A 22,077-nucleotide genomic window follows, 5' to 3' on the forward strand; every position below is an offset into this window, starting at 1 on the left:
TTGGAATATATTTGGAGGTGTTTGAGGGATTTTGAAGGTGATAGATTTTAGAGGCGTTGGAGGGGTTTGGAGGGTGCTGGAGGGATCTGGGAAGATTCAGTGAGGTTTTAGAGACATCAGGGTTAGAGATCTGGGGAAGGCTGGAGAGGTTTTGCAGGTGCTCAAGGGGTTTTGAAGGTCTTGGAGGAGTTCTGGAGATACCAGAGAGATTTTGAGGGTGTTGGAGGGTTTTGGAGAAGTCAGAGAAGTTTTGGAAGCATTGGAGGGGTTGCAAATGTTGGAGAGGTTTTGGAGATGTGCTGGAGATGTTGGAGAGATTTTGGAGAGATTGGAGGGGGGTTGAAGGTGTTGGAGAAGTTTTGGAGAGGTTGCAGGGGTTTGGAGAGGTTTTGGAGGTGATGAAAAGGTTCTGGAAGTGTTGGAGGGGTTGAGGAGGTGTTGGAGAGGTTTTGGAGGGGTTGGAGATGTTTCAAAGGGTTTGGAGGGTTTGGAGGGGTTGTGGAGGTGTGAGAAGCTGTCGCAGGGCATTTTGGAGGCTTTGGGCAGGTCTGGAGGTGATGCAGAGGCAGGTTTTGGAGCTGATGCTCTACCTGGGGGTGCACACGATGATCCATCGGCATGCCCAGGCTGTGTCTCCTCACCTGCTCCTCCCTGGGCAGCTCCAGCACCCTGCCTGGCCCAGGAACAGCGGATTCCCTGGAGGGATGAGCAGGACCGGGGCCTGTGGGGTCAGTGCTCTGCTGAGAGCGTGGAAATCAAATCCTCCGTGATGGAAAATCCTCCTGGAGACCCCGCGGGACCGCTCAGCTCTAAGCTCCTTGTGGAGCCCTGGGGCCAGCTCCAGCCCCACAGAGGGTTTATTCTCCCTCCTCCCGGTGTTTAATCCTCTAAAGGAAGTGCCAGCCTCTGCAATGTCCCCACGGGGGTGTTGTCCCCTCTAAAGCCCCTTAAGCCACTGGGTTGAGCCACCTCTTGTTACTGCAGGAGCCACAGGAATTTGGGAACCGTAAGGAATATTTTGATCTGTATCAGCCTCACTGGTTTGGAGTTCCAGGAGTTCCCAGCTCCTTGATTTTGTGAGGCAGCAGTTAGGGACTGGATTGCCATTTCCTTGACATTAATCCAGTGGGTTCATGGATCTGGATCTCCCTGTTAATGCCTTTGCTCCTGGCCACGTCAGGCATTGGAAAGCTGATGGCCACAAAGAGCTTCAGGCTGAGGCAAACCTGGGACATGGGAATTCCCAGCCCAAGGACTCCACGCCATGGAACTTTGTTATCTGTGCTGAGGAGGGCTGGAAGGGTTGGGGGTTGGCCCTGCCCTGGTTCATTTAATTACTTAATTAGTTACACGGGCACAAAGCCAGGAGCCACATCCGGTAGCTCATTGGGGGGCAGGAGACAGCACAGGCATCCCTGGGGACTGGGCTGGGGTCGAGGCCCTGATCCAAATCCAGGGCCAGCTCCAGGTGCAGGCTCAGGTCCAAGCCCTGGCCCAGGCCTGGGTCCATCCCCAAACCCGTTCCTATCCCCATCACACCCCATCCCATCCCTAACCCTAACACATCCCATCCCACCCTAACCCATCCAATTCCATTCCATTCCTGGCCATTCCTAACCCATTCCATTCCTAACCCATCTCATCCCTAACCCTAACCCTAACCCTTCCCTTCCCCACCCCACCCATCCCATTGCATCCCATCCCTTCCCTTCCCCATCCCATCCCACCCTAACCCATTCCATTCCATTCCATTCCCATCCCTTCCCATCCCATCCCATCCCATCCCATCCCATCCCATCCCATCCCATCCCATCCCAAACCCTTCCCATCCCATCCCAAACCCTTCCCTTCCCTTCCCTTCCCTTCCCTTCCCTTCCCATCCCATCCCATCCCATCCCATCCCAAACCCTTCCCATCCCATCCCAAACCCTTCCCTTCCCTTCCCTTCCCTTCCCTTCCCTTCCCTTCCCTTCCCTTCCCTTCCCTTCCCTTCCCTTCCCTTCCCTTCCCTTCCCTTCCCTTCCCTTCCCTTCCCTTCCCTTCCCTTCCCTTCCCTTCCCTTCCCTTCCCTTCCCTTCCCTTCCCTTCCCTTCCCATCCTATCCCAAACCCTTCCCATTCCCATCCCACCCGTGGCCCCGCCCCCCGCCCCAATCACCGCCCGTTTCCTGCCGCGCGGGAAAGCTCCCTCGGCGCATGCGCGCTGCGCTGGGGGCGGGGCCAGGCGCACCTCCGGGCGTGCCCTTCCCTCCGCGCCCCGCGAGGCGCCGCGCCCTTCTCCAAGATGGCGCCGAGCAGCGCGCCGCGCCGAGCTGCGCATGCGCCGGAGGCGCTGCCCGGCTCTGATTGGCCGCGGGCGGCCGGTGAGCGCTTCCGGCGGGAGGGCGGGGCGGGCCCGGGATGCGCCTGGCGTAGCCCCGGCACCGACACCGGCCCCGGACCCGCGCGGGCCGCGCCGCCCGCCGCACCCGCCCCGTCCTCCCGCGGCCCTGCCCAGCGCCCCGGGGCTCCCCGTCCCGCCGGCCGGGGGAGGCCCGGGGGCTGGCTGCCGGCAGCTCTCCGGTGCCCGTGGCTGCGCGGCCGGCGGGGGCTCGCCGGTGCATGGGCGGGGAGGCCCCGCCGGGCCACCGCCGGCCATGAGATGAGCGGAGCGCGGCGCCCTGCCTAGAGCCGCCCCGGGGCCGCCGCGGCCATGGTGAGCTGGGGGAGCGGGGCCCCGGGCGGGGACGGGAGGGATGGAAGCGGAGGGGGAATTGTCCCGCGGGGCCCGGGACACCGGAGCCTGGGGGGCTGAGGGGCGGCTGCACCCCCGAGCCTCCGTGGTCACGCGATGTAAAAAGCCGGGAAGGCAGAAATTCCTTCTGGGAGCGTTGGTGCCTGGGGATGTTGGGAATTACAGGTTTTACGGCGTTACAGCCAGTGAGGGTGCTGAGGGGGGTACCCGGAGCAGCTGTGGCTGCCCCTGGATCCCTGGCAGTGCCCAAGGCCAGGCTGGACGGGGCTTGGAGCAGCCTGGGACAGTGGAAGGTGTCCCTGCCCATAGCAGGGGGTGGCACTGGATGAGCTTCAAGGCCCCTTCGAACCCAAACCATTTCGTGATTAAGATTCTCCGGCGCCAGCTGTGGGCTTGCCTTGATGACCTCCAGTTTAGCCTTGGATAAGCTGTAGGAATGACCTGGATTCCTTTCTGTGCTGGAGACATCGGCCTTCAGCTGCCTCCCCGCAGTGCCAGCCGGGGCCACCGGGAGATGCAGGGGCAGATACAGCACGCTCTGACTTGCACGGTCTCTTCTTCCCCGTGATAAGAAGCCGCAGGAGAGGTCTCTGATCCTTTGGGTGCCCGCAGAGCCGGGCTGGCAGGGCTGGCAGGTGGGAATATGTCTCCAGGGGATCGGGGTGCTGCTCACTGTCACCATCCTAGAACTGCTGTTCTTGTTTTCCCCTTGTACCCACAGGGAGAACTCGTATCCCAGTATTTATTGGGATGCCAAGGGGAAGGCACAAACGTGTGCTTTGCAGGTGGGCAGGGAGTGGGAAGATGCTTTCAGCAGCCCTGGATCTGCCCATGGTGCTCTGCCTCCTTCACTGTCTCACCCAGAGAGTCCCACTGAGCACAGGCTGTAGTTTCTGGCCTAGTTTTCACCTCTTTCTAGCTTAACCTGCCTTAGGTGATGTAGGATCAAGCTTTGCACCCCTTTTCTTCTGGAATTTGGGATCCTGGTTGTGAATTTATTCATCCAGGAGCTGAAGTAGTCACAGCTGCTCACTGTGTGATGTGCTCCTGGTACATGATGGGTATTTTATTGGAGCTTTGCTCTCTGTAGCCCATTCAAGTTGAGCTTCATTGGTCCCTTGGAGAGGCTTTGCTGCTCCATCTGGGATGTGCTGGAGTGGGATGTGGTCTCCTCAATAAACACGGCAGTAGCCTGCTGCTCCTAGGGGTGTGTGGATGCTGACATGCTCCTGACATGTGTGCCACGTGTCCCAACTCTTTGTGGGTTTAGCTTCAGCCAAAGGGTGACATTTTTGAGGTGGATTCTTCTTAGAGAACACCCCAGGTTCACAAAGATGATTAAATGGCTTGCAGGGTTTGGTAGGCCAGGGTGTGCACTTCAAATTGCAGGTGGCAGAAGGACTTGTTAGTTCTTCCCTCGCTTTCCTGTGGATACACATATTTATCCTCCTGAATTACACCTTGTTTTCTTCTTTCTTTCCCTTGAACATCCACTATTTGGCTCAGCCACGAGTCCTGCTTGTGGAAGTTGAGAAGCAGTCCCTGGCTGTGCTGCAGGATTTACTGTTGTAACTCATCATGTGACTCCTGTGCAAGATTTTCCTTCTGTTCCCATTTCCTTGGAGCCTACAGATGGGCATGTTCTACTGCTAGTGCACTCTCCTTCCCGGAAACAGTTGGAAAAGTGTGAAGATGAGCTGCTGGAAGGCACACTGGGAACAAATAAAACATAATTCAGCTCTGCTCCAGAATAACAGGCTGCTGGAAGCAGATTTTCCGTAGTGGGGTTGAAATGGAAGGGAATGAGCAGGGATGAATTAGAGCTTGATTAACTGGGGAGGGATTTTGGGAGGAAATTGGGAAGGCAGGAGGGAATGCAGTGATGCACAGTGAGCTCAGACACTACAAATGTTGTAGAACAAGTGCCTGTTTGCTGGGCTTAGTTGCCACTCATGGCTCAGAAATCTTAATGCCACTTAAAATTTGGGTTCAGAGGAAGCTTCAGTCATTCTTTGCTTTCAGAGGTATTTGCAGAGAGCTCTGGGCATCCCTGTGTGGTGGCTCTTGGGGTGCTCCTGCTTGTTGTGTGTGTAAATAGGGCTTGTGCAGTGTCCAGTTTGGGGCTTTCTGTAGGAGAGGTGGTGAGGATGTCATGGTGTCTCTGCAGGGAAAACAGGATATTGCAAAATCCAGGTGGGTTTCTGTGGAGTTTGACTCTAAACACACAGGAATCAGATCCAACTTCAAACTTTTCTCCACAAATTACTGTATTGTTTCCTACTCAGCTTTTAGGGTCCTTCTAGAGGATTTTAGTGAACAGCTTCAAGGTAAATATTGTTCATGGAGCTATCCTTGAAGGGATTTGTTTTCCGTCCAAATAAGCCATGTCTTTGTCTCATCACTCCTTCCTTCACCTTTGTTGCTTCCACTGGTGAACATGAACCATCTCTGAAGCCCTGGGAGCACAGCTGGGATGTCCTGAGCAAACCACTCCCCTGGGAATTGCATTTGTAACTCCCATGTGAGGCTGGAATTTCGGTGATTGCCTCCTAGGAAATACACTCTGCAGTTATGTGGGATTTGTATCCTGCCAGCAAATCCAACAGCTTAGGAGAAGGGACTTCCAGGAAATGCTGCTTAGTGAGGTTTGGGATTCAGAGATGCTGCAGAGCTGCAGACAGGCTTCTCCCAGAACAAATCACAGTTCCCTTGGGTTGTCCCTGGGCCTCCCAAGCGAGCGGCCACATGGGGAGCAGGCAATGGAAGTGGCAGCCCAGATCCAGGGAATCTCGTGTCCCTGTTCCCTGTGAGGCACATGGAGCTGCTGAAATGGGAGCAGGCAGTGGGCGTCTGTAGCTTGGATGTTTCTGAGTTTCCCACAGCAGCATCCTGGCTTTCATTCCATAGCCTCCCTTACCACCTTCCCATTTTTTAGCAGTGAGTGCTGTTGTTTTCTTGTGCTTGAAGCTGCCTGGTGGTGGTTTAATTTCATTCACGAAGGAATGAAGTGTGTGTGGATTGCAGCATGTCCTGCCAGGTAATGCTGGTGAGCCCTGGGTTATCCTGGTGCTCGTGGTTGCCAAGGAGCTCCTGCTCGATTACCAAATAACGCCTGTTGATTCTGTGTGAGCCTTGCTGAGCTGGTGGCCCTGAGGCTGGCTCAGGCTGTGGGCTGTGAACCAGAGCTGCTGTGGGGAGCACTCCTGCTGTTTGCAGGTCACTGAGGATGTTGTGACAGGAGGGAGCAGCAGCTTCTTGCTCCTGCAGAGCCCCTTGGCCTGGCTGTCCCATCAACCTGGGGACACTTGGGCCCCATGTGGGCTGTGCTGCCTGTTCCAGGCACAGGTGAGCTCAGGGATGCTGTGCTGCCTGTTCCTGGCTCAGGTGAGCTTAGAGATGCTGTGCTGCCTGTTCCTGGCTCAGGTGAGCTCAGGGATGCTGTGCTGCCTGTTCCTGGCTCAGGTGAGCTCAGAGATGCTGTGCTGCCTGTTCCTGGCTCAGGTGAGCTCAGAGATGCTGTGCTGCCTGTTCCTGGCTCAGGTGAGCTCAGGGCTGTTCCTGGCTGAGGTGAGCTCAGGGATGCTGTGCTGCCTGTTCCTGGCTCAGGTGAGCTCAGGGCTGTTCCTGGCTGAGGTGAGCTCAGGGATGCTGTGCTGTGAGGACATGGGCAGGATGCTGCTGCTGCTGCAGAGGCAGGAAATGCTGGCACGTGGCGAGGTGGGCTCAGCTTCACAGCAGGGTTTTGGGATGAAGAGAGAGCTGAGCGTGCTGTCCCCTCCCTCTGTCCCCCAGAAGTGCCAGCTGAGGTGCAGCATCAAAACCACACCACTGAGCCCAGAGTTCTGCCTGCTCTCAGTGCATCCCCTTCATGTGCAGTTCCAAATAAAAGCAAACCCTTTGTAGAACCCTTCTGACTCAATCAGCTGCTGAGCAGAGAAACAAGAGAGTAGGAACTCGGCAGTTCCGGCCTCAGCTCCAACATCTGGCTTCCTTTTTTGGCTGGCAAGTCATATTGTGACTTTGTGTGCCCCCTGGTTATCTCCCCTTTATTAAATCATCAAACTGGAGCTGATGATTGATGCTGGGGAACTTTCCCATCTCTGCAGCAAAGCCTGGGTGGCTCCAGAGATAAACGAGGAGTGGGAACTGTAGCAGGAGAGCTGATCTCTGCTCGGATGCTTCCTCCAAAAGCAAAGCTTTTTCTCAGAAGAAAACAGCTCATTTAGCAGAATGGTTGCACATAATCCCTTTCAGGACCTATAATAATTCCAATACATCCATATTTCAAAGAGCTGGGTAGCTAAATGTAGGCTGCGCTGGCTCCAGGAGGACTAAAAGCCATCAAGGCAAAGTTGTTGAGCCTCCAGGTTCACTAAATGAGCTTGAAAAGCTCATTTCCACTGGCTGTTGCTGATGGATGGGTGGTGGTGGTTGTAATTGTTTCAGCAGAAAAGCATTAAAATGTGGCAGGTACCACAAAGCTCCTGCCATGGGGTTCAGGGCTGTGGAGAGATCACTCCACGTGTGGATACATGAAAACTCCAAGAATTCAGGGTTCAGTTTGGTGAATTAATTGCACATTGTTCAGTGGTGTCATTTAGGAAAGCTGCTGTTAACGTTGTATTTATATGTTGGTATGTGCAGAGTAGAAGAAAATGGAGCTTTGAGGTGTACAGGCTGATACCTGTCTGGTAGAATGTGCCCTAAAATCCTTCCAAATCGTTGTTCTCTATCAGACAGCAGATACTTCCTCTTAGGAACTATATTTGTATTTGGGTCACTGCTGCCTTGGCTTTCTCTGCATCCCAGGTGTCAACACGACAACCTTCTTCTCTGAGAGAAGGAAAAGGAGGTGTTTGCTGCTTTGTTTTATCAAAATCAAATGTTTAGGCTCCCATTTAGATCAAATAAGTTTTGGAATCCCATTCCCAGTGTTTACGAAGTGTGCAGCATGTGCCTGTTCTCCCTTGAAGGCCTCATTGTTCCAACCAAAATGTAAATATTAGTATTTTGGTAGAGGGAAAGCAGTTGGCTTTTCCCCCTACTGATTCTGATGGTCAAGGACTTCCCTACTCATCCAGACACCCCCTGGGGTTTATTTGTGGGTTCTCTGTCCTCTGGAATTTTGGGAATGATGCAGCTTCTCCTGGGCTAAGAAGCACCAACAGCTAAAGGTGAAGCAGCTCTTTTCCAGTCTTACCTTCCCTCCACACACATTTGATGCCTTTCTTTATCCATGTTTCTCTTTCCTGTTTACACTCAGGATACTTCCACCCCACCAGAGCTATCCCAGGCTCTTCTAGCAACACCACAAATTCCTTATTTTTTCTCCCCCTGATCTTCCCTGACCCTTCTCCTATGTGGACCATGCCCAGAATTCCATTTCTTCTCCCATTTCCAACCCTTTGCATTCACGCTCTAAATTACCTTTTGTTTGTTCCAGCATCTCCGGGTTTGTGGCTGGATCTCTGTGTGTATTTTTAGCAGTTTGACTTAATATTTTATTAGGGCTTTAATTGCAGCGTGGATTTCTTCCCGAGAGGGATTGTCCTGGTTCCTTTTTGTCCCCTCTTTGGAGAAAGGAGCGTGCTCATCTGTTTTGTGTACTGGCTTGTCAGGATGCCAGAGCCAGCACTGGATGCAGCTTTCCAGAGGGGAATGTGTTTTGTTTTTTTTCCTTTGGAGAGATGTTTTGCCTGAAAAATCTGTGTTGTGCTCAGCTGCTTCATTGAGTAAGAACAGAACAGGTTTCTTCTGCATTGCAATTCCACCTTTTCTTTGGGATGAAGAGCAGTTTCTTCCATGGAAGTTTGGCTCAGTGGTGGTTTCCCTGGTGTTTAAAATCAGGGTCTGGAGAGGATACAGCAAAACCAGCTACTCAGCATGCTGCATTTGTTGTTCCTCGTCCCATTCCCTAATCCTTTGGTTATGGGGGATAAAACTGTATTTTCTACAATTCCTTGGCTTCCTTTTTGCAAGTGTGAAGGAAACAAAGAGGAGGACGATGTGATCCATGGTCTCTGCCATGGAATTGTGAGGTCAGTGCTCAGGAGGCAATTCCTGCTCCCGTTCATGGCTGGGGGCTGCACCAGCCATTCCTCTGATCCCAGGAGTTGCTGGGTTTGGGATTGAGGGAGGCTGCGGGGGGGGGAAAAGGCAGCTTTGGCTTTCAAAAGCTGCTTTTTCCTGTTTTCTGCTGGTGCTTGATGGAGCTGGTTGGGTCATGGTGCCCCTTTGGATGCCCCAGGACAAATATCCCTCCACTGGGCCATCAGAGCCCCCTTGCTGTGGACAGAGAGCCGGAACCTTCCCGGGGGCTGGACACCCCGGTTGTCCCAGAGCTGCAGGGGCGAACAGCAAAGTGCAGTTGTGAAATCCCCCAAAGTGCAGAAGCTTTGCAGATGTCAACATCTTGTTTTTCTTTTAATTGGACTGGATGTTCTCCCTGTGTGAGCTGTCCTTTGAAAACATTTTAATTAACAAAAAATCTTTGTTATTCCCATGGTAGTTTCATTATACACTCTTAAAAGCCCAACACAAGTTTTAATGCTCTTGCCAGGAATAAAATTTAGAGTATCACAATCTTTTTTTCTTCTCTTTGACACGGGGTGAGGGTCTGAAAATTCCATATTTTTGTGTAGTGTAATCACACCTCCTTGGAAATCAGGTCTGGCTGGTGTAATGTATTGGGTAAGCTATAATCCTGGCCCCAAGTTTGCCCTAAACCTTGCACTTTGGGTAGCCAGGTGTTGGGAGAGTTTTTCCCCATGGTAATGGGCTTAATCCTGCCAGGCAGAAGTGGATGTTGGAGACCTACCTGGAAAAATCAGCAGGATTTGCTTGCTGGAGCTGCATCTGAGTAGAGGTGCCCCTTTAAGAAATATGCTGAATAATGGGTTTTTTTCTTACATTCACTTTCTTTTTTTGCTTGTCCTGGTGCTTCCCATTTCCAGCTCTGCATATGTGCATAATTCCAGAGACTCCTTCACTTGGGGCTACAAACAACTGTGATTCAGAGCCTTTCCCTGGGTATTATTGGGAGTTGTCTGGAGGCTGAGATAAATAAGGGTTTATTTGCGGCTCTGCTGACAGTGAAGGATTTGAGAAGTGTTTTTAAAAATCTCTTCGTGTATCTTGAACTCCTTAGAGCTGCTACACAACCGTGCTGGGTTCTCCACTCCTCTCACTTGGGGTTGTCTTTTCTTGTCTTCTCTCTGGTCAGAGGAGCTACTACATTTGTACAAGTGGGGAGGAACAAGGGTTTGGCATTTTTAAGTGTCAAATTTATCTGTAAGAGCATGAAAAGTGTTCCCTTTAGGAAGGGTCATTAGAGCCACAGGAAGGATGTGGAGCTGCTGGAGAGAGTCCAGAGGAAGCCCCAAGGGCTGGAGCCCCTCTGCTCTGGAGCCAGGCTGGGAGAGCTGGGGGTGCTCACCTGGACAAGAGAAGGCTCCAGGGAGAGCTCAGAGCCTCTTGCAGGGCCTAAAGGGGCTCCAGGAGAGCTGCAGAGGGACTGGGGACAAGGGATGGAGGGACAGGACACAGGGAATGGCTTCCCAGTGCCAGAGGGCAGGGCTGGATGGGATATTGGGAAGGAATTGCTCCCTGGGAGGGTGGGCAGGCCCTGGCACAGGGTGCCCAGAGCAGCTGTGGCTGTCCCTGGATCCCTGGCAGTGTCCAAGGCCAGGTTGGACATTGGGGCTGGGAGCAGCCTGGGACAGTGGGAGGTGTCCCTGCCCATGGCAGGGGTGGAATGGGATGGGCTTTAAGGTTCCTCTGACTCAAACCATTCCATGATTCTGTGATGGGTGTGGGGTTTTTAGACAGACTTCAGCTAAGAAGGCCCTATGGGCTGCAGTGTCAGTTCATTTGGCACTGCTGCTCATCTCTTGATTCTGGGCCACTGGAGGAAGATGATGGCATTTTGCTTAACACCTTTTACAGATACTTTTTATAAGGATTTTTTTATTCCCTTCACAAATACTCTCCTCAGAAACATACTCATTTCCAAAGGATTCCTTGGGATCTTTTTTCCACCTGCCTATTTAGAAGTTGGGTTACTTCACCTAAACCTCTGGAGAAAGGGGTGTCTCAAACTGAGTGAAGTATTTGGGGCAGCCCTGTGGTCCTGCCTGATTTGTTTAGGTAGAGAAAAGGGAAGTGATTTGTTCCTCGTGCCTGTGGTCCTGGGGCTCCTGCACAAGCATTGCCTTGCAGGGAAGGATGGGATCTCCCTCCAAGGGGTAGCTGGCTGGTTTGGAGGGTGGGGCATCCTGGGGAACACAGCAAAGGGAGAGCGTGAAGTGAAAGCAATGATGCAGCTTGGGAGGTGTGAGTTTCTAGACTTTGCTGGGGGGAATTTAAGTGAATTCTGAACTGAGACAACCAGAATCACCTTGCAGTGTTTTACCTTCTGGAGCAGCCCCTGCCCAGCTGAGTGCCCTTGGCAGATGCTCAGCTGTGTCCGTCTGAAGAGCAGATTTTGTTTGGCTGGTTTTGCTGATAACCCACGGAATGAAAAGTTGTTATCGTTGATAGCTTAAAAAGTGGTGGCCAGCAGCTGAGAAGTGGCTGAGCCAAGTGTCTGCTGAGGAAAGGCTGATGACTGTGGCCGGATTGTCACATTTAAGTTGCAAGTCCAAAAAGTGACTCCAGAGCCACCTCTGCCTGCTGTGCTTTGGTGATGTGCAGGGTATTGATCTTGAGGAATCTGCTTTGGGTTCTTCTGCACTTCTCAGCTGTGTATTGTTATTCTAGCAACTGCTTGTTTGGGAAAATACTGTGTTGCTGAGCCATTTCCAGCGACTAAGCCACAAGAAATCAATTAGGAAGTCACCAGCACGTGACCAGCCTCCTTTCCTGGGCGTCAGGGACCCAGAAATCGCTCTTGGGCTCATCTTCAGCAAGCGTGGCTTGAAACAGCACTGTGCCTAAACCTTCCTTTGCTTATTCCAGCCTGCTGGGATTGTTTTATTCCTTTGCTGGGTTTCTAAGGGAATTCCTAGGTGCTGAAGCCTCTGGGAACTGCTGGGTGGAGGACACTGCTTGCTGGGCTTGGTTATGTGGGTTAAGAGTTACTGGGTTAGAAAGAATCAGACTCAGACACTTGAGCCTGTTAATCAAAGTTCAGCCTTCAAACCTGATACCTGGTTAACTGAATCTGCCTGTCCAAGAGGGTTTAAGAAATCAGATCCCTTGGGTATTGAATAAGGTGCTGATTACTCGTGGAGCAGGCAGTGTTACAGGTAAGATGATCTCTGGTGCAGAAATCAGGTTGTCACTGCTGGCTCTCCATGGCCTGTTCCACACAGCCCTGCTCAACCCGAGGTCGTGCTGACTCCTTAGCTGATATTTAAATTCAACACTGATTCCTGACGTGCAGCCAGATTCCTGAAGAGGGGAGTTGTCCAGCCAGGAGGGCTTTGAGCAGCTCTGGAGCTGGCCCTGAGCTCTGGGACCTCGGGGACACGGAGAGGAGCGTGGTGCCTTTGCTCCTCTGCCAGTTGCCTTGAGGTACAGCAGCAATCCGTGACTTTTATGCCACAATTGAAGCAAAAACTCTACTATAGCAAGTTTGCAAAATCTCCCTGTTGTTAGTGAGGTGCTGAAGTTGTGGTCTCTACAATGAGTGAGCCGGGGGAGGGGTCAGCTGTGCAGCCAGAGCTGTCTTGACACGGCCCCAGGAGCTGAGCACAGAGCAAGGCCCAGTCTACTTTCGGTTCTTTAAACCACAAAAACATCTCTGAAGTGCAACGAGGAAACTGAGACTGAAGGCTGAGCCCCTGGTCTGATAGCATCAGCAGAGCACTGCTGGGGAGCACGGATGCTGTGGGCTCCTCGTGTCAGACCTCTGGTAAGAGACCCTGGGAGTGAGGGTGAAACCCCAAATTCTACAAGTTGTGGAAAGGATTAAATATAATGAGTAACACTGCTTTTGAACTCCCAGCTCTGCCTGCCTGTAGTGTGTATTTTTCTTCTCTGGAGCATGTGTTGGGTGTCCTACAACTTTTTTTAAAACACTTCTTAATTCTGCTTTTCTTGCTAAAAATAATAGTGCACTTCTCCCACGAATTTCACTGCCCTGAGTGACCCAGGGCTGTCCCACGGGTTCTCCAGGTTTTGGTGAGCAGGCTTGAAACAACGCACAAGCTTTCTGAGAGTGTGATTTCTAATTTACCTGTTCATTATCATGTTGTGTTAGAGCTGGGGCAGGGAGGGGTTCTGAAAGACACCCTGGTAATCCTTCAGTGAGTAAATTACTACCTCAGTACATGGACATGTTAGTATTGTTAATACTCACGATATGTATGTGCATCATTAAGTTAGGCTGGACTATAAATAATATAGAAGGAAGAAAATTAAGCAGCTGGAGTGTAGTTGTTTGTGGTTCTAGGTGTGTGACTGTGCTATTAATTAACTGCACAACACTGGAAGCAGAAGGCTCCGAGGTGGAAGAGGATGGGACATTGCAATTAGCAAAGACAGGGTGATGATGAGTTATTTTATACAGGTGCTGTGGATGAAATTTCTTGTTTCTTGTCTGTTTTTTTAACCCTGTGCACTGGCTTGTTGGTGGCATCATAGCAATTCCAGCTGGGAATGCTTCCAACATTCAGGATTCACATTGTGTGCTCCTCTGCAGTCCCTCCTCTCCTGGAAGAGTTACCCACAAGCTGGTAGACGTAGCTGATAATGATTTTAACAGATAAATGTGATAAGATCTGAATCCTGATAACTGGGAGGAGGCTGAGCTGTGCTGGGCCATGTGTCTTGCACTGGAGATGGCAGGAGAGAGGGGTGGGTGGGATTGAGATGGAGAGGCAGCTCCAAAAAGTGAGGAAGCTGCAGAGGGATCTGCATTTGCTGCCAGTGCTCAGTGTGGGGGCTTTGTGGGCTGGGAGCTGTTAAATACAGCGGGAGCAGGGACTGCACAGGGGCTGATGGCAGGGATGAACAGGGGTGGGCGTCGGAATCCAAACCAGGGTGGGTGCAGGGGGTGGGAACAACTCCCCGACAGAACTCCCCGTCTTTAAATAAAGAGTAGAGATGCAGAAGGGGGGTTTGATCTGCTCTGAGGGCTCCTGGGGTGCAGCAGAGCCAGGGCTTTTCCTCCCTGCCGCTGGAGGAGGTGTTGGGAGTTTGCGTGGTGTAAAATCCATCCTTGCAGGTCAGGAAGGTGCTCCAGCACTGCCTGAAGGATGAAGTCACCTCTGTAACACTGCAGCTGCAATTAGCATCTTACTAAAAAAAGCTCTGGAGAGGGAATGCCTTAAATTTGTCTTGGAGTGATATCCATTTGCAAACACATTAGGGCAAAACTGAACAGAGCTAACCCTCCTCTTAGTTGTCATCAGCCCGAGTTGCCGTATTTAGAGCATCGTTTGTGTGATGGATGCTCTAATGGCAAACATTACAAGGTTAACAGCTTGTTTTTTTATGGCAAAGCAGTAGAGAAAAGCTTTCCCCTCAACAAAAAAAATCCCTTCAGAGAGCGTCAAATGAAATTTGAAAAAAATAAAAAGAAGAGGAAGTGAACTCTAAATGAAAGCACTTGTGGAGAAAATGGCTTTAGAAAGCACTTCCATGTCTTGCAGAATGAGCAGGTGCTTTTTTAAGGGCTGTGGTTGTGTTTGGTGATATGCAAACTAAAATTAGCATTGTGTCTGCTACTCAAGTGCATGTGCAGTGTCTAAACTGCAGCCCAAGGATCGCTGCTCTGTTGTTTGCTGGAGTTGGATGAGTAACTCGTTCTACCCTACTGCTTTAGTCATAGTCTCCATCTGAGCTTGTTATGGAGTCAGCAGCAGGGTACAAAGATTTTTGCTTCTCCAGAGCCTCACTGATGTGCAGCTGCAGTATTGAACAGCCTGAAATGCAGGAGGTTGGCAGCTTTTTTTTTTTTTCCCTCCCTTAATCAGCAGAAATCAGTTAATGACTCATACAGCTTAAAATGTAACTGGAGGATAGCCCTGAAATCAGCTGGTGGGGTAGGTCCTTCTTGTGGTGCTTTGGTGGATGGAGAATGTTGTTGGATGTGCAAGTTCTTGGTAGCAAATTTTGTATTTTCTGGCAGGAAAGGGAGCTGTTGGAGCTCATTTTCCTGCTTGGAGGAGGGCACAGAGGGTTGGAGTCCAGAGATAACTGGAATGAGTAAGCAGCTCCACCCCTCATCTGATAGCGGTGTGAAACACCTTCAGCAAACCTCATGAGGGGACACTGGGTGGGAAGGACGCAGAGTGACAGTGGCTCTCTCCCACCCTGATCCCACAGCAAGCCCTGCTCGGGTCAGATGGGACAACTGCAGGAAGAGCAGACCTGGAGCAGAGCTGCTGCTTGCCCGGTCTGTGTGGTGTGGACCCAAGCCAGCACTTACAGGCACCCATTTTGGGGAGGATCACCTGTGACACACCTCCTGGAGATGCTCTTTTGACCCAGTTTCCAGGTCAAACTCTGGATGTCCTTCTGGAACATGGGAATCTGCAGCTGCGGCTGTGTTAGCATTTAGCCCTGCTCCCTCTCACTCCCCTAAGGGAGCTGTGACAAGGACATCACCTTTGGCCAGGGGAGCTGCTGAATTTGGCAGCCAGGGCCCTTGCTGTGGGTCAGAACTCGGCCACGGTGCTGAGGCAGGAGTGGATGGTGACGTGGCACATCTTATCTCCAGTGCTTTTTGTGAGCTGCAGAGTTTTTCCTGGTGAAAAGCTCACGTTACCTGCTCTACAAGCAAGGGTTGGAGAACTGGATATGTTTTCCTGTGGTGGTTGTCAGAAGGGAGAAATGGTATTTCCTGATTGATCCAGCCCTGGGAGGCACTAGGGGTGAAGGGGTCAGGTTTGACTTCTGAAAGAGAGTGGGAAGTATTTCTATGTCAATAGTTGCATATTTAGTAATGCTTCGTGGAGGTGAGGCAAACTGCCAGCCCTGACATAGAAAACTGGGGTAAATTCTGTTCCTGATGGTCCACACTTTCCCTGAAAACCTTGGAAAAATGAAATCTCTGCATGACCCAGAATTTCAGACCAGAGCCTGAACTCAGCACTGCTGGTTCTGCCTGTCCTTCTCCTTGATGCAGAGTAAACAGGGAACCCTAAAAGAAAGGAAACTGCTTGTTAACATGGGAATAACACTAGGAAATATTCCAGGTGCAGTCCCAGGTGCTCCAAACAGCTGGACTTTGATTGGAGTCTCATTAATCCACTTCCCAGACATCTGGGTACAGGTACAGCAACCTTCCCCTGCAGCTCTGCACAGCATGCGACCTCCTTATCTCAGTGGCCTCCTTATCAGAGCCTTTGCTGGAGAGCTGGGGGATGACCACGTGTCCCAGGATCTGGGTAACTTCAGGAATACCCGAAGGCATCAGCAAATGCAGGTCCTTGGTAAGTCCAGCCTGGAGGTAGAAGGGGATCCTGGTCTGGGCTTTGGTTACCTCAGACAATTTTTCCTTCTTGATCTTCCTTTGGCCAAACCTCCCAAAGAGCCCCAAGAAGTCAAACAAGAGGAGAGAGCAATCTTATAGGTCCTGCTGTGTCTTTGTGCCCAAGGTGGCCTTGGATGCTCTCCAGCCTGGGCTTTTTGCATGAAATCCTCGTGTTGTGCTCTCTGGTTTCTTTTCTTCCTGCTTTTGACAAGTTGAACATCACGATCGTGGTGTTCTGCTTTGGAAGATTAACTGTGTTCCTAAGGAATAGAATCTTCTAAATCTCAGTGCTGAAGCGAGTGGAGGACATGGCAGAAGTTCAAGATTTATAAGAACTCCATAATTTATTTCCAAAAGCGGGATATAAATCTTGAATCTTGGAAGAAAAGTATTTATGTCAACTATTCTTGCTGAAGAAGGATTGAATTAAGTATCCAAAGATGTCTGAGCCCTTCCATCCTGTGAAGGACCAAGAGTTTTCCGTGGATTGAGGTGATCTTGGTCTTGGATGGTGGAAGGTGGAGTGGGAGAGCAGTTCTGCTCTCAGAGGAATTTGCATCAAATCGAGATTGGAAACTCATCTTTGGGGGTTTGGCGTCAGAAACTGCTGGTGAGACTCACTCTGTGAGCAGCAGAGAAATGAAGTGCAGGGATTTAGGAAAATACTGGATTTGTATGTGTGGGTCTGCTTGGGAGGAACTGAGGACAACTTCTGTCCCACAAACGTCCTAAGTGTGGCCGTATCCTAAGTAATTAAGGACTCCACTTAGTCAAATATTTCTTTTTAAAGTGAGGCTCTTATCCACAGTGGTGCTGTTATCTGGGAACGGTGACTGGCAGGAGGCTGATCCGTGGCTGAAGGGACGTTTGCAGCCCAAGCATAAAGGGATTCAAGCTGGAAACTTGAGCTGCAAACGTGGCTCTGCTTGGATTGTTGGTTGTTTGAAGCCAATTTCCCACTAACAACATCTCTTCCTGAAATAGTGCTTGGTTTCTAGAGCAGGGCTTTAAAAAGCAAGAAGAAAAGGGAAAAGCGGGGATGGAAGAGGAAAGGTAGGATGGAATTCAGTATTCCTTTGTAAATGGAAATGGTTGGTGTCCTGCAGAGCATCCACTTCCAGCTGCTGCAGAGCAGAGCCCTCAGGGTGGAGTTGTTGGTGTTCCCGGGGGTTAATGCAGTGAGGAGGGGCTCCTGCTGCTTGGCCCTTGGGAAAACTGCAGTGCATGGAAATGGGAATGAGCAGAAGCCTGGAGTGTTTCTGCAGGATGTCTCACATGCTCTTCTCTGCAGGAGACTGCCAGGCATGGCTTTCGTTTCTGGTTTGGGGGTTTTTGAGGCAGAAATTTCAGTTTTCTTAAATGTTTACTTTGTTCCTGTGCTTGAAGGTCTGGGCTTGAATCTTGATGGGTTTATTATTGATAGCATGGGTTGAAAACATTGGAGACACAGCTCTGGCATGGCCTGTGCTGTAGCAGGACTGTTTCTAAGGCTGTTGCCTTGCCAGAATAAAATCATCCCAACTCCAGAGAGCTCCAAAACTACAGCTGGATGCTAATCCTGATAATTTCTTTAAGGCTTGAAACTGTAACTAATGATTTCCAAGAATAAAAGCTAAATTGGGGGGGGGGGGGGCCTGTTCTTCTTGAATCAGATTGCTGAATACTGGCACACTGCTTTTTAGAGTGCTGGAAATGCCTTAATTTTTCAAGCTTCCTGAGGAGCAGGATGGCACCAAGGCAAAGACAGGAAGAGGTGTCAGGGGTCACAGAATCATGGAATGGTTGAGGTTGGACAAGACCTCCAGGATCATCGAGTCCAAGCTGTGCCCCATCCTCACCATGTCCCCAGCCCAGAGCACTGAGTGCCACATCCAGGCTTTCCTTGGACACCTCCAGGGATGGGCACTCCACCACCCACCTGAGCAGCCCATTCCAATACTTGCTCACCCTCTGTGGGAAGAAATTCCTCCTGGTGTCCAGAAGAAATCCTCTCAAGGTTTATGCTTCCCATGACAGGATATTTATGATTGCTGAACATCTGAAAGCATCTTTACTCGAACTTGCTGTCTTTGTGAGAGTTATTTATTCGCTTAGAATTCCTGAATGCCGCCAAAATAAAAAGTTTGTTGTGTTGCTGTCCTCATGAACAGAGCTGAGCAAATGCTCCTTCATGTCCAAAGCTTTCATGTGCAGTGGGCAAATCTTGCTGCTACCGATGAGCAGTTTGAATTCCCAGTTATTTGCCCTATGCTGGATTCTGGTGCATCTGGGATGTTCTAATGCCACCTTCCTGTGTCAGAGTGATGCCTTAGGGTTTTAGCTTTCATATTTCTCATGTATTTGTGATCCTGCAGTTCTTTAGTGTGTAACTGTAAACTCCACACAGCCTGGTAGCTGCTGTTCTCCCATCTTGGTCAGACAAAACAATTCCTCTCCAGGCCTGGGAATCAAGGACACCTCACTGCCTCAGGCCCCGAGAAATGTAAACAACAGTGAGCTGGGGAGGAGCAAACTTGGGGTGAATGACTTCATTACATGGAGCTGTAATTGGGGGATTAACCCCCGATATGCAAATGGACCAAACTTCCAGAAGTGTGAAAAACCTGTGACCCAACGTCCATTTTTGGGTGTAGCCTCTGGGGGCTTCATCTGCCCTAAATGTACCTGAAGTCTCTTCAATAAATATAACTGCTTTTATTCTCTTAATTTTGTCTGGCCTCTGGTTTTAGGTAGTCCCTAAAGGCATCAAGAGTGGGAATTAGTTGTAACTCTTTCCTTCAATGTCATTCCCAGGCATCAGAAGAGGCCTCGCTGCGGGCTCTGGAGAGCCTGATGACAGAGTTTTTCCACAATTGCACAACAAATGAGCGGAAACGTGAGATAGGTGAGTTCCTGCCTCTTCCAAGGATGCTCCTGGTGGTATTCCTGCCTGCAGCCCTCAGCAGGGGGGACTGGTTGTGTTCAGTCTGTGCCTGACACTGAACTGGCATCTCCCCCTCTCCTGCTTAGGTGGGAACTGGAAGGAAAGGTTTTCATAGTTTGGGTTCCAGGGAATCTGTGACAGCTCCTATGGATGATACAGCAGTGACATTTTCTCTGTACATTGTTGGATTGTGTGTCCTGGAAAACCTCTGCCTGGAGATGGAGCACGGACTTCAGCATTAGGAGTGCAAAGCCAGGCTGTCCCAGTTCTTGTGGGATGTCAAGCAGTAATAACAGCAATTCCCTTTGGGTGGTGGTGTTAAATATGTCCTGGAAGGCAGCAGGGATCCTGCAGGTGCTCTGGGGGAGCTGCTTGTGGTGATGCTTGTAAAGAGGCACATTCCTTTTATTCCCCAGCAGCCACAGGGATGCTCTGAGGGCTGGAACCAGGCTGGGAGAGCTGGGGGTGTTCACCTGGACAAGAGAAGGCTCCAGGGACACCTCAGAGCCCCTTGCAGGGCCTAAAGGGGCTCCAGGAGAGCTGCAGGAGACTGGGGACAAGGGATGGAGGGACAGGACACAGGGAATGGCTTCCCAGTGCCAGAGGGCAGGGCTGGATGGGATATTGGGAAGGAATTGCTCCCTGGGAGGGTGGGCAGGCCCTGGCACAGGGTGCCCAGAGCAGCTGTGGCTGCCCCTGGATCCCTGGCAGTGCCCAAGGTCAGGCTGGATGGGGCTGGGAGCAGCCTGGGACAGTGGGAGGTGTCCCTGCCCATGGCAGGGGGTGGAATGGATAAACTTGAAGGTCCCTTCCAACCCAAATAATTCTGGGATTGTTGTGTTTCTGCCATCTTGTGCCAAAAGTGTGATCAGCATGAAAGGCTTGTTCCAGAAATCCCGTAAAATAAACAACACAAGGTTTTTGCTGTGGTTTTTCCGATGGTGATCTCCTGTGGAAAAGGTATCCCTCACTTTCCTGCTTAAATTGCAGGAAAGAAAACAATTGATTAGGCCTTAAATTTGCTTAGCCTGTAAAGCAGCCCTTGTGGCTTTTATCTTTGTCACATTGTCACCTCAAGAGAGGTGACCAAATCGTCCCCTGAGCGTTCAGGGAGGTTTCTGCTACCCTGAGCTGCCACAAAGCCAGCAGCTCTTGGAGTTGCATTAAAAGAAGGTGGGTGTAGAACACTGTGGTCTGAGCTGCTCCTGCTCTCTCACAATGACCCGAAATCCCAACATTTGGCTTTCACAGCTAAAATAACAACGCTCCTAACACAATTGTTGTGTGATTTGTTTTAATATTCACCTCTTACTCTGCTGCAGTATTGATGTCAAAACTGATTCTAACATGGCACATCTCTTTTGTTTTCATTAAAGCCTGTTGTTCCATTGCTTTAAACACTGGAGAATGTGATTTTATTCTATTTTTTGCCTTCCTCCAGGTTGTTTGGGTCATTCCCTGAGCACAGGGTCTCTTCCCTGCTCACTTGCTGTGCTATCACTATACATTGTTATGGCTTTATTTGCAGCTACAGAATTTTAATGGTATATTTTACATCAAAGTCAAATTAAAACTGAAGTACATTTTAAAGTAATATTTTATTTTTATGGTTTTTTTTTTTTGCAGAGGAGCTTTTAAATAACTTTGCCCAGCAGATAGGAGCCTGGAGATTCTGCCTGTACTTCCTGTCCAGCACGAGGAATGATTATGTGATGATGTACAGCCTGACAGTGTTTGAGGTGAGGGCTGAGCTCCTGCCTGCTCAGTGCATTCTCTGCCTGGTGCAGTTTTATCTGGCAATCGATTTTTTTGGGGGGAAATGTTTGTCTGAAATGGCAGCCCTGGTAAGTACAGTGATAAAAGATGCTTTTATTGCTCTCTGCTAGAGAGGTTGCTTAATGGCAGGCTCGGAGTGGGAGAATATGAATCTTTGTACACAAATTGAAGAATTCATTTCCTGGCATCTCTAAGTACAAATTACCTCCAGTTTCAGAGACTGCTTGAGTTTCTGCACAATGCTTTTAAGGGTGTTATTGCTTTGAAGCTGTTTTTATGATCAGAAAGATGGGGGTGATTACCTGCTCCTGGCTCCTGCAGCCTTTGAGTGCTGACAGGGAAGGCAAACTTGCTTTTATTTTTTGTTATTCTTCTGACATTTTGTAGTTGTGGTTGGTGCTCTTGAGCTACATCCTGCAAGCTTGTGCTGGTTGTAGAGGTGAGGGGTCTCTCTTAGACAACCACATCCCACTCTTCACCTGCTTCAAAAAGAACAAAATTTGGGTTAAAAGCCTTGGTCTTGATCTGTGTCTACTGGACTAAGCAAAAGTATTCTGTGAATAGCTCTGTGTCACTGATTTCTCAGTGACTGGCTCAGTGTCTTTCCCTGAGGACATCCTGGGATTTGGTCCATGTCACACCTCAGTCTGGGCCATTTGTGGCCTGTGTGTTGTGTTCTTGGCTGGGTGGGCACTCTGAGCTGTGCCCCTAAATCAGAGGGGTTAATAGTCCCTAAATCAGGGGGGTTTATAGCCCTTGCACTGAGCCACTTTTTAGATAAATTACATGTTCAGGTAAAAACTCTGCTCTTAAAAGTTGTGTTGTTTTTACAAATTATCCACATAATTGTTGATTTCTTCTCTTAAATATTCATTTTACTTATTAGGGATTGCAGAGGGAGTCTGGACCCCATCTGCAAATTGAATCTGATTTACCTTCCCCTCAAAAAGGGGTGATCATGGCAAATGACATGGGAATTATTCCTGTTCAGGGGATGGTGTCCCACTGATTTTCCTGATGAGTAAAAGAAAGGCAGGGCCAGGAGTTAGATTCAGTGATCCTTGGGATCATCCTGTGTGGATCCTACCAGCTCAGGATATTTTATGGACTTTGGTTACTGAGCCTCTGCCTCCCTGGAGGGGCAAAAAGTAGCCCTGAAAAACCTAACTGTGCCCAGAATAAAGAAATCACTGTGCAGTGCAGAGGGAGGGACAGGAGTCCCGAG

General features: G+C 50.3%; 1 protein-coding gene across 1 annotated transcript in view; it reads left to right on the forward strand.

Moving 5' to 3' along the window:
- The first annotated feature begins 2,476 nt into the window (after nucleotides 1-2,476).
- The window catches only part of XPO6 (exportin 6), a 56,823-nt gene continuing 37,222 nt past the window's right edge, over nucleotides 2,477-22,077 (forward strand). The window contains exons 1-3 of the mRNA XM_082291852.1: nucleotides 2,477-2,694; nucleotides 18,947-19,037; nucleotides 20,703-20,815. Coding sequence (XP_082147978.1) covers nucleotides 2,692-2,694; nucleotides 18,947-19,037; nucleotides 20,703-20,815 — 207 coding nt within the window. The 5' untranslated portion in view covers nucleotides 2,477-2,691. The remainder of the gene's footprint in view (nucleotides 2,695-18,946; nucleotides 19,038-20,702; nucleotides 20,816-22,077) is intronic.

The sequence above is a fragment of the Coloeus monedula genome (genome assembly GCF_965178545.1).
Source record: "Coloeus monedula genome assembly, chromosome: 16".
NCBI lineage: Eukaryota > Metazoa > Chordata > Aves > Passeriformes > Corvidae > Coloeus > Coloeus monedula.